This window comes from Homarus americanus, unplaced genomic scaffold (assembly GCF_018991925.1).
Source record: "Homarus americanus isolate GMGI-L3 unplaced genomic scaffold, GMGI_Hamer_2.0 scaffold59514, whole genome shotgun sequence".
Lineage (NCBI taxonomy): Eukaryota > Metazoa > Arthropoda > Malacostraca > Decapoda > Nephropidae > Homarus > Homarus americanus.
The window spans coordinates 182,187-197,500 of NW_024722406.1; the positions used below are offsets into that span (position 1 = coordinate 182,187).

The 15,314-nt window shown below is 44.5% G+C and overlaps 2 protein-coding genes across 2 annotated transcripts in view; both read left to right on the forward strand.

Annotated features, from left to right (window-relative positions):
• Positions 1-865: 865 nt before the first annotated feature.
• On the forward strand, positions 866-5,016 carry LOC121862745 (protocadherin Fat 2-like). The gene is made up of 4 exons (XM_042361067.1): positions 866-1,000; positions 3,033-3,197; positions 3,609-3,746; positions 4,267-5,016. The coding sequence occupies exons 1-4, from the start codon at positions 866-868 to the stop codon at positions 5,014-5,016; spliced, it is 1,188 nt and encodes a 395-aa protein (XP_042217001.1).
• A 169-nt stretch (positions 5,017-5,185) lies between these two features.
• The window catches only part of LOC121862746 (putative neural-cadherin 2), a 19,905-nt gene continuing 9,776 nt past the window's right edge, over positions 5,186-15,314 (forward strand). The window contains exons 1-7 of the mRNA XM_042361068.1: positions 5,186-6,152; positions 8,018-8,248; positions 8,392-8,564; positions 9,593-9,739; positions 10,022-10,198; positions 13,673-14,078; positions 15,217-15,314. The exon at positions 15,217-15,314 is cut by the window's right edge and continues 105 nt beyond it. Of these exons, the coding sequence (XP_042217002.1) occupies positions 5,186-6,152; positions 8,018-8,248; positions 8,392-8,564; positions 9,593-9,739; positions 10,022-10,198; positions 13,673-14,078; positions 15,217-15,314 (2,199 nt within the window). The remainder of the gene's footprint in view (positions 6,153-8,017; positions 8,249-8,391; positions 8,565-9,592; positions 9,740-10,021; positions 10,199-13,672; positions 14,079-15,216) is intronic.

Below are 15,314 nucleotides of genomic sequence, written 5' to 3' on the forward strand. Positions count from 1 at the left end.
GGCTCATAATGCTGACTTACAGACACACATACAGACATAAACACACACACACACACACACAGACTAATAAACAGACATACAGACAGCCTGACGGACACACAGAAACACACTTACACAGACAGACGCATACTCAAAGACGTACACAGATAAACATACATAAACAGACACATACAGACAGACAGATTCACACACACACACACATACATACTTACATACAGACAGACACACATTTAAACAGATTGAGACACACACTTACACACACACACACACACACACACACACACACACATAAACACAGACACACACTTAGACACATACAGACGAAAGCAATACACCCCATTACTAGAGTGTGTTAGAGTGAGGCGAGGAATAAGTCAAAGGCACATAACTTGTGTTGAGTAAAGCCATTCATTCTCTTCTGTGTGTGTGTGTGTGTGATATATGTGTGTGTGTGTGTGTAGAAAGAGAGGAAAGAGAGAGAGAGTGGGGGGTGGCATTGTATATTCCCCGGAGTGCCACTTGATCCCGCCCCTCAGAAAAAAAGAGTTCCCACTTGGCCTGTGTTTGCCCGTAGGCCGTGACAGGAGAGCCGGCATTCTCTCTCTCTCTCTCTCTCTCTCTCTCTCTCTCTCTCTCTCTCTCTCTCTCTCTCTCTCTCTCCTGTCTCTCTGTCTATCTGTCTATCTCTTGTGGTTATAGACAGATAGACAGCAAATCAAACTATGTCCCAATTAATCTTTAACCCCCATGTCCAGTCCCTATGTCCAATCTATGTCCCCTTTCTCTCACCATCACACAAATGTCCCCACCGTGTTTCAACCCTACAATACGTATCCAAAGCCATGTCCAATGTATGTCCAAACCCATGTCCTCTTCTCCCACAGAGGTTACAGTGCGATACACCATCACAGAAGGCAATAGGGATGGTATCTTCACTATACACCATCGTTCTGGGGTCATCACACTCGCTGGATCACTGGATTACGAACTACAAGATAAGGTAATGGAAATGTGGGTAAGGGTGTGTGGATATGGGAAGAGTGTGTAAGGGTGTGTGGATAGGGGAAGAGTGTGTGATGGTGTGTGGATATGGGAAGAGTGTGTGATGGTGTGTGGATATGGGAAGAGTGTGTGATGGTGTGTGGATATGGGAAGAGTGTGTGATGGTGTGTGGATATGGGAAGGTGTGTGTGATGGTGTGTGGATGCTTCGAGGAAGGAGTGTGTGATGGTGTGTGGATATGGGAAGGGGTGTGTGATGGTGTGTGGATATGGGGAAGGGAAGTGTGGCCCAGTGGGTGTGTGGATATGGGAAGAGTGTGTGATGGTGTGTGGATATGGGAAGAGTGTGTGATGGTGTGTGGATATGGGAAGAGTGTGTGATGGTGTGTGGAGAGAGAGAGAGAGACAGACAAATTAAAAAAAAGAGAGAGAGAGAGAGAGAGACAAATTAAAAAAAAGAGAGAGAGAGAGAGAGAGAATGGAAAGTCATAGAGAGAGAGTAAGTGAGAGACAAAGACAGATAGAAAAAGAAAGAAAGAAAGACAGACAGACAGAGAATGAGAGAGAGAAAGTATGAACCAACTTTCACCAAAATACCATCACATTAATATATACCAAAATTATTATCTCTCAAACTTTCTCCCCAAACTTTTACTTTTAAGAGAGAAGTGAAGAGAAAATAGTCAGGTGTGTGTGCTAAATGTATAGATGTATTATGTATAGATGTATGATTGTATGTATGTATGTATGTGTATAATGTGTAGTAGTATGAATGTACTGTATGTATGACTAAGATCCATATGTTATTATTATTATTATTATTATTATTATTATTATTATTATTATTACCCTGCTTATAAATGTGGGACAGGATATTGCTTTCTGCCCTGTCTATCTGTCTGTCTGTCTGTGGGTGGATGGTCAGATATGTAGGTATATAGATAAATAGTTAATGTACAGGTAAGGTAGACAGGTGATTATAGTAAACAAAGATGACTCATCATAATCTGGTGAGAATAACAGCTGATTTGTGTAAACAGACAAACAAACATGCAAACACACATACAGGTACTACACACACAGACACGTACATACACATACACACAAACAGGTACACACACACACACACACACACACACAACGACCTGGCCCTACAAGCACTGTGTCAACAAGTAAACTATTTCATGTTGACACAGTAAAGAGTGCCTCTAGCCTGACACCTGACCTGGGCCCTTCATAGCCTCTTAAATATGGCACCGTGAGGGTTGGCTCTTGGCACACCTGTTGCTATAGTGCTTCTGTCTTGCCATGATGGGGAGCCGTTGCCATTGTAGGTGTTATAGTTTTTGCCATAGTGTGGTGGGGTTTTTTTTTTTGCCATGTTGATATTTGTAGTGGAGATGGTTCTTGTCTGTCTGTCTGTGTCTATCTATCTATCTATCTATCTATCTATCTATCTATCTATCTATCTATCTCACCTTCTCTATCTCTGTCTCTCCCTCTTCTCCTCTTATTCTTCACCCTTCCTCTCCTCTCTCCTTCTCTCACCCTCCCCCCTCCCTATCTCCCCTCCCCTCCCTCCTCCCGTCCTTCCACCTCCTCCTCCCTCCCTCCTTCTCTCCCTCTCTCTAGTGAAGCCTCACCTGAGCACCTTAGTAAAGAATAGTGGCGCTAATTACTGAACCACCTTGTTTCCTCCACCTGTATTTGTGAACGACTATTAATGGCGTCACCTTTTGCCAATGACTCTATCCTCTTATGGGGACGTAGTGTGTATGGATTCCAAGTTAATGTTTAAGAGTGGTAGATTGTGGAGTATGTGATATTATTGTGTGTGTGTGTGGGGTGTGTGTGTGTAGTATTATTGTGTGTGAGTGTGTGTGTGTGTGTGTGTGTGTGTGTGAGAGAGGAGGGAGGAGTTCAGCTTCATCATAACTCTCTCTCTCTCTCCTCTCTCTCTCTCTCTCTCTCTCGCTCTCGCTCTCTCTCTCTCTCTCTCTCTCTCTCTCACTCTCTCTCTCACTCACACAGCATCAGCTAGTAGTGTCAGCAGAGTCAGCAGATGTCAGCGCCCGAACTTTGGTCTTGGTCAATGTTCTCGACACCAATGACCACGCCCCTTTCTTCCTTGACCCCGCCCCTAAGGTCACGGTCATAGAGGAGGACGATCGTGACCTTCCTGCCCCCATCATCAAGGTCAGTAGTTAAAGTAGATAAAGTAGTTAAAAGTAGATAAAGTAGTTAAAAGTAGATAAAGTAGTTAAAAGTAGATAAAGTAGTTAAAGTAGATAAAGTAGATGAAAGTAGATATAAGTAGTTGAAAGTAGTTGAAAGTATATGTATCTAGAGCCCAATTGGTGTTAAGTGGATATTCCCTACTTAAAAGCGGATATTAAGTGGATATTCCCTACTTAAAAGCGGGTATTAAGTGGATATTCCCTACTTCAAAGCGGGTATTAAGTGGATATTCCCTACTTAAAAGTGGGTATTAAGTGGATATTCCCTACTTCAAAGCGGGTATTAAGTGGATATTCCCTACTTCAAAGCGGGTATTAAGTGAATACTCCCTACTTAAAAGCGGGCATTAAGGTAGATGTTTCCCTACAGGTAGAAGCGGTGGATGAGGATAAAGTGGATGAGGGTCGCCTTGTGTACAGTGTGGGTGGTGACGGTGTGGATAATTTACACCCTGACGACACTTTCTTCAGGATACACCCACGGACCGGACAACTATACCAGCTGAGGGTGAGTTATTGTGGGTGTAAGAGGGTGTAGGTGGGTGTGGGATGGTGTTGGTTGGGTGTGGTGGGGTGTAGTTGGGTATAGGGAGGGTGCAAGGATAGTGTATTGTATCTACACTGTACTGTATGGGACCTACAATACACAACCCTCCCCCACACACAGACATACACCTACACACACCCTCATACACTCCCCACTCCCACACACACACATCCACTTCACACCTCACACACCGACACACCCTTCTACATTCCCCCCCTACACCCCCCCCTACACTCCCCCACCCCACTCCCCCCTACACTCCCCCCCACCCCCTACACTCCCTCCCTACGCTCCCACCCCTGCCTCCCCACTCCCCTCCCCCCTACACTCCCCCCACCCCCACTTCCCCTCCTCCCCCCACCCCTACCTCCTCCGTACCTCCCTACCCCCTGCCCCCCTGCCTCCCCACCCCCCCCCTCCCCCCTCCCCCCCCACCCCCTACACCTCAAACACCTCAGACTAACATTATTCACCCTTCCAGCCTTTGGACCGTGACCCACCCGATGGACTGAGCGTGTGGAAGGTCAAAGTTCAAGTCAGGGATGGTCAGGTCATCTCAGGTCACCAAGATGACCCTAGGAGTGACCCGGAAGCTTTTAATCACCAAGTTAGTCAATTTGATCTCGGTTTTGAGTCATTGAGTCACCAATATATCATGAACGATCAGGGAATGATGAGTCACCAAGATAAAGAGTCGTTGAGTCACCAGATACAAGACCAGAAGCACCAAGATCACATGTCTGTGAGTCACCAAACGGGAGGAATGAGTCACCTTCACCAACAACCTCTGAGTCACCAAGTACAAAAAAAGAGTCACCAAGACCTAAGAATATTGAGTCACCAAGTACAGGAAAAGAGTCACCAAGCCGAAAGACTATTGAGTCATCATTCGCCAATGAGTCACCAAGCAGATGAAAATAAATATAGGAACCAGAAAATAACCGATAAAAATGGAGAGACAGACACAGATGATAAAGGAGAGAAGAGAGAGATAGAGAGACAGTTAACTGGCACTAAACTGTTCACTCAGTTAGTCACTCACACTAGACTAGTGCCAAAAAAACTACCAATTCGACTACAGGTGAAAACAGTGCCACAACAGGTGATAACAGTACCACAACAGGTGATAACAGTACCACAACAGGTGATAACAGTACCACAACAGATGCCAACTGTGCCACAACAGATGCCAACAGTGCCACAACAGATGCCATGGTACCACAACAGGTGATAACAGTACCACAACAGGTAAAAATGTACCACAACAGATGCCAACAGTGCCACAACAGGTGAAAACTATTTCCACAACAAATTGATAACAGTACCACAACAGGTAAGAAATGTACCACAACAATTTGCAGTGCCACAACAGGTAGAAAACAGTACCACAACAGATAACAATGCCACAACAGGTAAGAAAATGTGTACCACAACAGATGCCAACTGTGCCACAACAGATGCCAACAGTGCCACAACAGATGCCAAAAGGTATATCTCGCCTGAAGAGATCCAGTACTTTATCTTTAGTATCGGGCACTGGGTATCCTACTACGAGGAGTGCCATTGAGGGTATGCAGGACTCAGACCAAGTCCTTCAAGTACAGGATACCAAGAGTGCCAAGGCGTCCGGGGATACTATTTCCTCGAGGCACTTAATCAAGGGCCATGATATCAGGAGTGCCAACGCTTATACAGATGTTAAAGCCTCGAATGATGATTTCCAGAGCCACAGTGCCAAGGTCTCTACGACCTCCTGGCACCTAGGGACCTCAAACGACCCTTCTGGAGACCTGAATGACCCTGAGAGTGCCATAAGTGCCAGGAACGAGGAGTGTAACGATATGTTTTTTTTCTTTGAAGATGATTTTCACTATTCCGCTGGTGAAGGTGAACGGCTTCCAGAACTCAGTGGAAGACGACCTAGGCTTCCAGAGCTCAGTGGAGGACGACCTATGCTTCCAGAGCTCAGTGGAGGACGACCTAGGCTTCCAGAACTCAGTGAAGGACGACATAAGCTTCCAGAATCCAGCGAAAGTACGACATACCTTCCAGGATCTAGTATAAGGGGTCGTCGCATTCCAGACTTCAAAGAGACAGACGGACGACCCCTTCCAGTAACCAACCTAGACCAGCCAGAACGATTTCCAGGTTCCAGTAAAGAAGACCAAATATTTCCAGACCCTGACGAAAAAGATCATTCAGCACGACTTCCAGAGACCAGAGGAGATGAACGACCACATCTTGCAGGTGGTCGTGTTCATGTGGTGGAGACGGTGGTGATGGTGGTGGTGAAGGATATCAACGACAACGCCCCCGTCTTCCCCACCACCACCATGTACGGAGAGGTGTTGGAGAATGGAGAGAAAGGTAAGCTGAGACAGTAGGTAAGCTGAGACATAGGTAAGCTGAGAGAGTAGGTAAGCTGAGGCATAGGTAAGCTGAGGCAGTAGGTAAGCTGAGGCAGTAGGTAAGCTGAGAGAGTAGGTAAGCTGAGAGAGTAGGTAAGCTGAGACATAGGTAAGCTGAGGCAGTAGGTAAGCTGAGATAGTAGGTAAGCTGAGACATAGGTAAGCTGAGACAGTAGGTAAGCTGAGAGAGTACCTTGATGTTTGTGTTTACAGAGACCTTTGATGTTTAATAACCAGACAAACAGACAGACAGGCAGATAGATAGAGAAGGAGATATGATGGTGGGGATAAAAAATGTGTTAGTAATTTATTTAATGGATGGAAAGAAGTATTGCTCTCTCTCTCTCTCTCTCTCTCTCTCTCTCTCTCTCTCTCTCTCTCTCTCTCTCTCTCTCTCTCTCTCTCTCTCTCTCTCTCTCTCCTCTCTCTCTCTCTCTCTCTCTTTCAGTCTGTTTATCTATGTGTTTAAGTGAACTATACACACACACACACACACACACACACACACACACACACACAAGGAGGGAAGGTGAGGCAGACACTGTACTCAACCACCTTCACTTCCTCAACTGTAACGTCAGGTACCCATTTACACCTGGATGGACCATGGGCGCCCCCGGGATCGATCCAGCGACCCAAGGACCTTATAATAAGCCCTATAATGACCCTTAGTTATGGTTTATTGGATATAATTAACTCTATTACACACCTGAGCTAATTAAGGTGTAGTTAAGGTGACAGTTAATTAATGATGGCTGTAGTTGACCCACTTAAGGTACGACTACTACTACTACTACTACTACTACTACTACAGACTCACAATTAGAGACAGAATGACAGACACAGACAGAGGAGAAATAAATAAAAGGACAGAGACACAGACAGAGAGACAGACAGACAGAATGACAGACAAACGTAAATAGAATTGATCTGTAAACACATCAGCTGTGAGCCTAAAGTTATGAAACCCCAGGATGGACAACTTCTATTTAAGTTTGTGTATTATCCAGGATGAACTACGATCATGGTGGAGGCTACGGGAGTTTTGATGAGAGAGAGAGAGATAATGAGTGAGAGAGAGAGAGAGATAGTGACAGAGAGATAGATAGAGATAGTGAGAGAGACAGAAAGTAAGAGAAAAGAAAACAGACAGTGACAAGGACAGAGAAAAAAATAGAGATAGTGAGAGAGAGAGACAGAAAGTAAGAGAGAGAGAGACAGAGAAAAGGGGGGATTTCATAGTCATTTCATAAGATCTGGCGATAATAAAGTCTCTGTTTATATCTCCAGTTCTCCTCTCTCTCTCTCTCTCTCTCTCTCTCTCTCTCTCTCTCTCTCTCTCTCTCACTCAATTAATATCTTTCACTATCACTTATTTTCACTGTTTCTTTCTCTCTTCCTCCTCTTTCTGTCTCTTTCTTTCTTTCTTTCCCTCTCCTCTCTTAGTCTCTCTCTCTCTCTCTCTCTCTCTCTCTCTCTCTCTCTCTCTCTCTCTCTCTCTACTCGTCTTCCATTATTGTCTGGTCGGTGGTCCCGGGTCTGGTGTGGATAGTGGTACACATTAATTTATATGTGATGGGGTAGCTCTCTCTCTCTCTCTCTCTCTCTCTCTCTCTCTCTCTCTCTCTCTCTCTCCCTCCCTCTCTCTCTCGCTCTCTCTCTCTCCATCTACCCATCCATCTACCCTTCTACCATCCATCCATCACTCCATCCATCATCCATCACCCAGCTACCCATCCATCTATCTACCCATCTACCCATCCATCTATCTACCCATCTATCCATCCATCTATCTATCCATCTACCCATCTATCCACCCAACAGACCTACCAGTAGCCATCGTAACAGCCTGGGATAGAGACGACTCAACTAGCCGCAATGCTCACCTGTCCTACGCCATTGAGAAGAACGTAATTGACGAGAGGACAGGTGACCCCATCTTCGCTATAGAACAGGTGACAGGTGTGGTAAAGACGGCGCGTTGTTGCCTAGATCGAGAAACTACACCACAGTACACGATTCAGGTTGTGGCGACAGATGGTGGTGGATTGAAAGGTGAGTTGGGGTGTGGTGTGGGAGGTGTGGTGTGGGGTGTGGGTGTGGGGTTGAGTGTGGTGTGGTGTATGAGTGTGGGGTGTGAGTGTGATGATGGTGATACTGCAATAATAATAACAACAACTAATAACAACCTCCCCCAGGTACAGGTACAGTGGTGGTGAGAATTAACGACGTAAACGACAACTCTCCACACCTAACAAGACGACTGTGGGAGATAGAGGTGGAGGAGGATGGTGAGGGAGATAGTGGTGGAGACACGCTGTTGGAGATAACTCTACTTGACTCGGATAAAGATAATCAATTTTTGTATAGGGTAAGTTGTGTCTGTGTCTCTGTCTGTCTGTCTGTGTGTGTGTCTGTCTGTGTGTCTGTCTGTCTGTGTGTCTGTCTGTCTGTGTGTCTGTCTGTGTGTCTATCTGTGTGTCTGTCTGTGTGTCTGTCTATCTGTCTGTCTGTGTGTCTGTCTGTCTGTCTGTCTATCTGTCTGTCTGTCTGTCTGTGTCTCTGTCTGTCTGTCTGTGTGTGTGTCTGTCTGTGTGTCTGTCTGTCTGTGTGTCTGTCTGTCTGTGTCTGTCTGTCTGTCTGTTAGATACGTTCTCACATCACCAGTTAGGAGGAAAATTGAACTTAGGAACCTTAGAGAATCAGAGAATTAAACTGTGCAGTAGTCAGCGTATTGGATGCATTTCCCAGGATGAACGTCGTCTGTTACCTCGAGTGTACTGGGGATAAAATGTGCTGGCTCATTGGTTACGTGTTCTGGTGGTGATGATGATGGTGATGATGGTGATGATAATGATGATGGTGGTGATGATGGTGGTGATGATGAGGATAATGATGATGAGGATGATGATGATGATGAGGATAATGATGATGATGATTGTTCAGGGTGAGTTATTATTATTGTTATATGATATAGCCTACGAACCAAACGCAATGACAGAAGACAAAGACATCCCTGAACAGACAGACAATTAGTATAAAGACAAACAGATAAGCTGCTCAAAGACAGGCAGACACAGACAATATTCACCTGTACACAGGATTAGTGGAAAATTGCACTGTCTATTTTACTGTGATGGCCTGGTACTGTCCCAGGTGAAGAACCATCTACGCAGTGCTCTCTCTCTCTCTCTCCCACAGACACTCACACACACACTCACACACACACTCTGTCTCCCACACACTCACACATACACCCACTCTCACACTCGCCCACTCTCCCACACACTCTCACACACTCTGTCTCACACGCTGTCTCCCACACTCACACATTGTCTCCCACACTCCCACGCACTCTCACGCACTCTCTCACACACTCTCACGCACTCTCTCCTCCAGGTGGTAAAGGAGAGCGGGTGGGGGTGGCAAGTCTTCAAGGTGACTACAGTAGGTGCCGTGGGTCACCTGAAGGCGGTGCAGCCACTGGACTACGAGAACCCCGACCACCGCAAAGGCTTCAGGTTCCGTGTGCAGGTGACTGATATGGTGAGTCATCTTGTGAGTCATCTTGTGTTGTGAGTCATCTTGTGTTGTGAGTCATCTTGTGTTGTGAGTCATCTAGTGTTGAGTCATCTTGTGTTGTGAGTCATCTAGTGTTGTGAGTCACCTAGTGTGTCCAGGTGACTATATGTTGAATCACCTAACCTATATATAAGCTTCTATAAATATTGAGTCACTTTGTATAGCTAATTGACTATATCTAACTATCTATATATCTATCCATCTATCTATCTATCTATCTATCTCTATCTATCTCCCCCCCCCCAGGGCCCAGAAGGCTGGTCACGCCCACATCACACAGACACAGTATGGATCCAGGTTACGGTACTTGATCTTAACGATAATCCGCCCGTCTTCTCACGCCCGCACGCCCATATTACTGTTGGTGAGGACGCCCACCCCGGTACCCTCCTCGCCTCACTCCCCGCCCACGATGCTGATATGGTGAGTCCAGTTGGGGAATATTTTGGGGAGTATTTGGGGAAGGAAATTGAGTGAGTTGGGGAAATATTTTAGGGGTATTGTGGAAATATTGGTGTTAGTTGGGGAAAATTGGGTAGAAATTGGGGAATAAATTGGGGAAAAATGAAAGAAACTATGATATTAAATATGATAGATTATATGAAATTGGAAAAGTGGGAAAGTTGGATAAAGTTAAGCCGAGAAAAAGAGAGAGAGAGAGAGAGAGAGACGGGAGGGGAGTAAGAGAGAGAGAGAGCTACCTTTAATATAGTCTCGACGCCTCACTCAGTTCTGGGTACATTCGAGTCTCCTAAAAAAATAATATTGACTATTTAATATCAATAATAATAACAACAAAAATAACAATAATAACAACACTTAAAGTAAATGCCTCAGTGTGATTGGCCAAAAAAAGAATGACGTCACAATAGGTTCTTTGTGATTGGCCCACAAGAGAGATGACGTCATAGAAGGCAAGGACAACACGTATATTGTTTTTGTTTATAAACACAAGAAAGAGACAAACTTACCCTCACTTACTGTCTGGGAATTTTAGGAATGAGGTGGGAATTTTAGGAATGAGATGGGAATTTTAGGAATGAGGTGGGAATTTTAGGAATGAGGTGGGAATTTTAGGAATGATGTGGGAATTTTTTGGAAAGAGGTGGGAATTTTAGGAATGAGGTGGGAATTTTAGGAATGAGATGGGAATTTTAGGAATGAGGTGGGAATTTTAGGAATGAGATGGGGATTTTAGGAATGAGATGGGAATTTTTGGAAAGAGGTGGGAATTTTTGGAATGAGGTGGGAATTTTAGGAATGAGATGGGAATTTTTGGAATGAGGTGGGAATTTTAGGAATGTGTCTCCTCTTCTCTTTCCTTCCTTCCCTACCTCTCCAACCCTTCCATCACCCTTCACCTACTATCCTCCAAATCCCCCCTCCTTTCCCCCTTCCTCCCTCCACTCCACCCCCTTCCTCTCCTCCACCACCCCTTACTCTCCTTCCCTCCTCTCCCCTTCCCCTCTCCCCTTCCCCTCCCCTTCCTCCTCTCCCCTTCCCCTCCCCTTCCTCCCTCTCCCCTTCCCCTCCCCTTCCCCCTTCCCTCCCCCACACACCATGAAAATAACAATAACAATAAAATTAAAAAAATAAAAAGCAGCTGCCAAGGATGGATGAGAAGGAGGAAAGGAGGAGAAATAAAAGAGAAGAATAAGAGGGAAATATCAATAAAAGATGGTGGGAGAGAAGTGTACGTCAAGAAGGGAGGTGTAAAGACAGCGTCGTATGTTGGCTGTGACTTGACGTGTGTGTGTGTGTGTGTGTGTGTGTGTCTGTGTGTGTGTGTGTGTGTGTGTGTGTGTGTGTGTGTGTGTGTGGGGGGGGGAATAGAACTCAAACAGAGAATGTAAGTGGGGAGACAGACACAGACAAAAGTACAGAGAGAGAAACAGATAGACGGAAGAGAAACAAAGTGAGAGAAGATAAACAAGGGAAGAGAGAAAGAGAGGCTCACAGGTCACAAGCAAAAGAGTGAAATAAAGTCACCTGGTAAAAGGCTTGAGACAAATTATATGAGTCAATATTATTATTGTGTTTGTGTGTGTGTGTGTGTGTGTGTGTGTTTGTGTGTGTGTGTGTGTGTGTGTATGTGTGTGTGTGTGTGTGTGTGTGTGTTTTCCATAGCCCTAATGATACTAAGCTGAACCTGTTGTTTTGTGTGTGTTTAAGTCGGCTCTCTCTCTCTCTCTCTCTCTCTCTTTCTCTCCCAGGTAGTGAGAGACAGTTCACATTGGGACACCTGCCTTGAACTCCCAATAATACCATGGTAATGTGGTTATCTAGAGAGAAGGAAGAGAGGGAGGGAAGGAAGGAGGGAGAGAGAGAGGGAAGGGATGGAGGAAGGGGGATAGAGGGAGGGTAGGAGAAAGGTAGGAAGGGATGGATGAAGAGGGTAGGGAGGGAAGCAAGGAAAATAAATAGGTAAACATATACGTAAATGAAGAGAGAGAGAGAATACCAGACAACCTTCACTCTATTTATGGTAAGTAACTGATGAAATTAAAGAAAAGACAATTATTTCACTTTCTTTAAGTCACGATCAAGAGATAAAATCCCAAATGGCGTCAAAATCACCCTCAGACTGTACCATGACTGGACACAAAACACATCATTGTTGGAACCTTTCAGCACTGAGTCTCGTTTCTTGATTAAGGTGTCCAAGTTCTTTTAAAAACTGTTGAAACGTAACTCAAAGAACAGACCTAAAAGTTGTATTTCTTGTAACCTTGGATTAAAGTTGTTTCTAAAAGTGAGAAAATGTAAGAAAATAAATATAAGAGTAGTGTGAGAGAGTGTGTTAGAGACTTAGGTATTTTCTGGTGATTAGGAGTTTGTTTATTTTAATGTTCCAAAATTTTTTTAGATGTGAGTTGCCAGCTACCACCAGATTATATGACACCATTAAAATAAAAGCCATTTATCTCTTGTGGCTTATTTAATATCTTTTAATGTGATAAAAAAAGAGGAAAAATAATGGTATTAATTTAGTGTAGAAGATTTAGTGGTTTCTGGTAAATTGAAAGACTTGTTTTTCTTTCTTTAATGTTCCCATATTTTTTCCCTGAAGTTGAGTTGCCAATTACCACCATTAACTCCAACATCATTAAGATAAATAATAAAAAGTATATATTATTTAACTTTTACGTAAAAAAATCATGATAAAAATTAAAATGATTAAAAACGGAGAAACAAAATAAACGACTAAATGTTAGATAAATAAATAAAACGATAACACACCGGCAAATTAGATGTATGACGTAATGCATATATAACGTCACGGTTGAAGATATGACGTCATAACTTTTAGTAAACAAACCACGAGACGATAATATTTCTCAGAATATTTTTTTTCTACCATGCGTCTGGTCACGTTGTAGGTCGATTGAAAGGCTTCCTGTAAAAGAAATGGATCTTTTCACCCGGAAGTTGGTTATCTGAAGATAAATTTGTAGGAAGAAGGAAAAAAATAAATTAGTATTGAAAGCCTTTGGGGGGGGGGGGATTCACGTTGCCTCGTATGTTGAGATTTCTTGTATCTGATGTAGGAAGGAATTCCGGGTTGTATAATGTTGTATAAAATATGAGGTAGGTATTGTATTGTGGCTCTACCTTAACTAGATGCATTCACTTAACGCCATTAGACCTGTGAAATAAGTAGAGATTCAAGCTATATCGTCTCTCTCTCTCTCTCTCTCTCTCTCTCTCTCTCTCTCTCTCTCTCTCTCTCTCTCTCTCTCTCTCTCTCTCTCAATCAGGGCTGAGAACAAGGGCGTAGATTATTGCTTCGACCCAAGATTCAAACTATATCATTCTCTCGCTCTCTCTCTCTCTCTCTTTCTCTCTCACTTCCTCTTTCTCTCTCTCTCTCACTTCCTCTCTCTCTCTCTCACCCAGGGAGGAGAACAAGAAGTCGATTACCACCTTGAAGGAGGCTGGAGGTCCCTAGGCATCGACGCAGCAGGAGGGGTGAGACTCCTTCGTCAGCTAGACCGCGAGAATCCTGAAGGAGGAGGAGGAGGAGGGGAGGTCCTCATCCTAGCCAGAGATCGGGGACATCCTCCACTCACCTCAACAGCCACGCTAACTATCACCATTACAGATGTTAACGACTGTGCCCCTAGTTTACTACCCCCTACCTTGTTACATGTTGTAGAAGGGGCCCCAGCTACCCTCCTAGGGGTACTTAGGGCCACGGACCATGATATGTGGACCTTGGACCATGGACCACCTTTCTCGTTTGAATTGGCCAAGTCAAACCCATCTCAAGTCTTTCAAAACATCGAGTTAAAATTTGATCCTTGTGAGTTATGGTAAAATTATGTTTGTTTTTTAATTCATAGGATTTGTATTTAATGTTTTTGTGGTGTTTGTATAATTGTTTGTAGTTGTTTTTGTTTGTTTGGGTTGATTTTGTCTTGAGTTAGGGTAAAATGGATTGATTTTTCATTCTTGTGGTTGGGTAATTTCTCTCTCTCTCTCTCTCTCTCTCTCTCTCTCTCTCTCTCTCTCTCTCTCTCTCACCAACTCCCCAAAAATAGACCTTTCTCTAAACATTAATACACCCACCTACACATATACATACGGTGATACGTATACATATACTGCAGACTCTAGTGGGCCATGTATTGCAGGCCGTGTCAGATGTCCAGGATTCGTAACAGCTGTATGTATATTTGGACTGGTGTGTGTGTGTGTGTGTGTGTGTGTGTGTGTGTGTGTGTGTGTGTATGCGTGTGGGTGTGAGTTTGTTTGTTTTGTTAAGTCATTCAAACAACACACAACAGAGAATGACACCCCCACAGAATGACCCCCACACCCCCCACACACTCCTACACACACACTCCTCCACCCCCACACCCCCCACACACACACCTCCTCACCCCCCACACCCCACACACACACACTCCTCACCCCCCACCCCCCACACACCTCCTCACCCCCCCACACACCTCCCTCCCACCCCCACCCCCCCACACACTCTTCACCCCCACACACACACACAAATTCCTCACCCCACACTCCACACACTCCCACACACACACACCATACACCCCACACACCTTACCAATTACCCCCACACACACCACTTGCCCACACCTCAATCAAATCTTCAAAAGACTCTCACTTCTTTTAAGAAATTCGAGCCAGAAACGTTCCAATATTTCACCTCCTCAACAGAACCCGGTCTTAAGGAACTCGTTCTCATTACCACTCACTTAACCAGAGATTCGAACCCGGATTTAACACTTCTCAATGATTTACGATTTACAGACGAATTGGTGTAAATTGGACAGGTGTTTTATAGAGTTGAAGGTGTGTAAATTAGACAGGTGATTTACAGGTGAGGTGTAAATTGAAGAGGTGATTTACTGACTGAAATCCACCATAAATCCACCAATATCCTTTAAAATCCACTAAAATCCTTCAAAATCCAACAGATATGGACAGTGGACGAGGTGGAGCGGCTCTGTGGACGCGTCAGCCGCTAGACAGGGAAGTGAACCGTCAGCTGGAGGTGGGAGTAGTGGTGGCTGAC

Excerpts from the sequence above, each read along its gene's own strand:
- LOC121862745 (XM_042361067.1), top strand. The coding sequence starts at position 866 with ATGTCCTCTTCTCCCACAGAGGTTACAGTGCGATACACCATCACAGAA. Across the intron at positions 1,001-3,032 it reads ATTACGAACTACAAGATAAG|CATCAGCTAGTAGTGTCAGC; the intron begins GTAATGGAAATG and ends TCACTCACACAG. Across the intron at positions 3,198-3,608 it reads TTCCTGCCCCCATCATCAAG|GTAGAAGCGGTGGATGAGGA; the intron begins GTCAGTAGTTAA and ends GTTTCCCTACAG.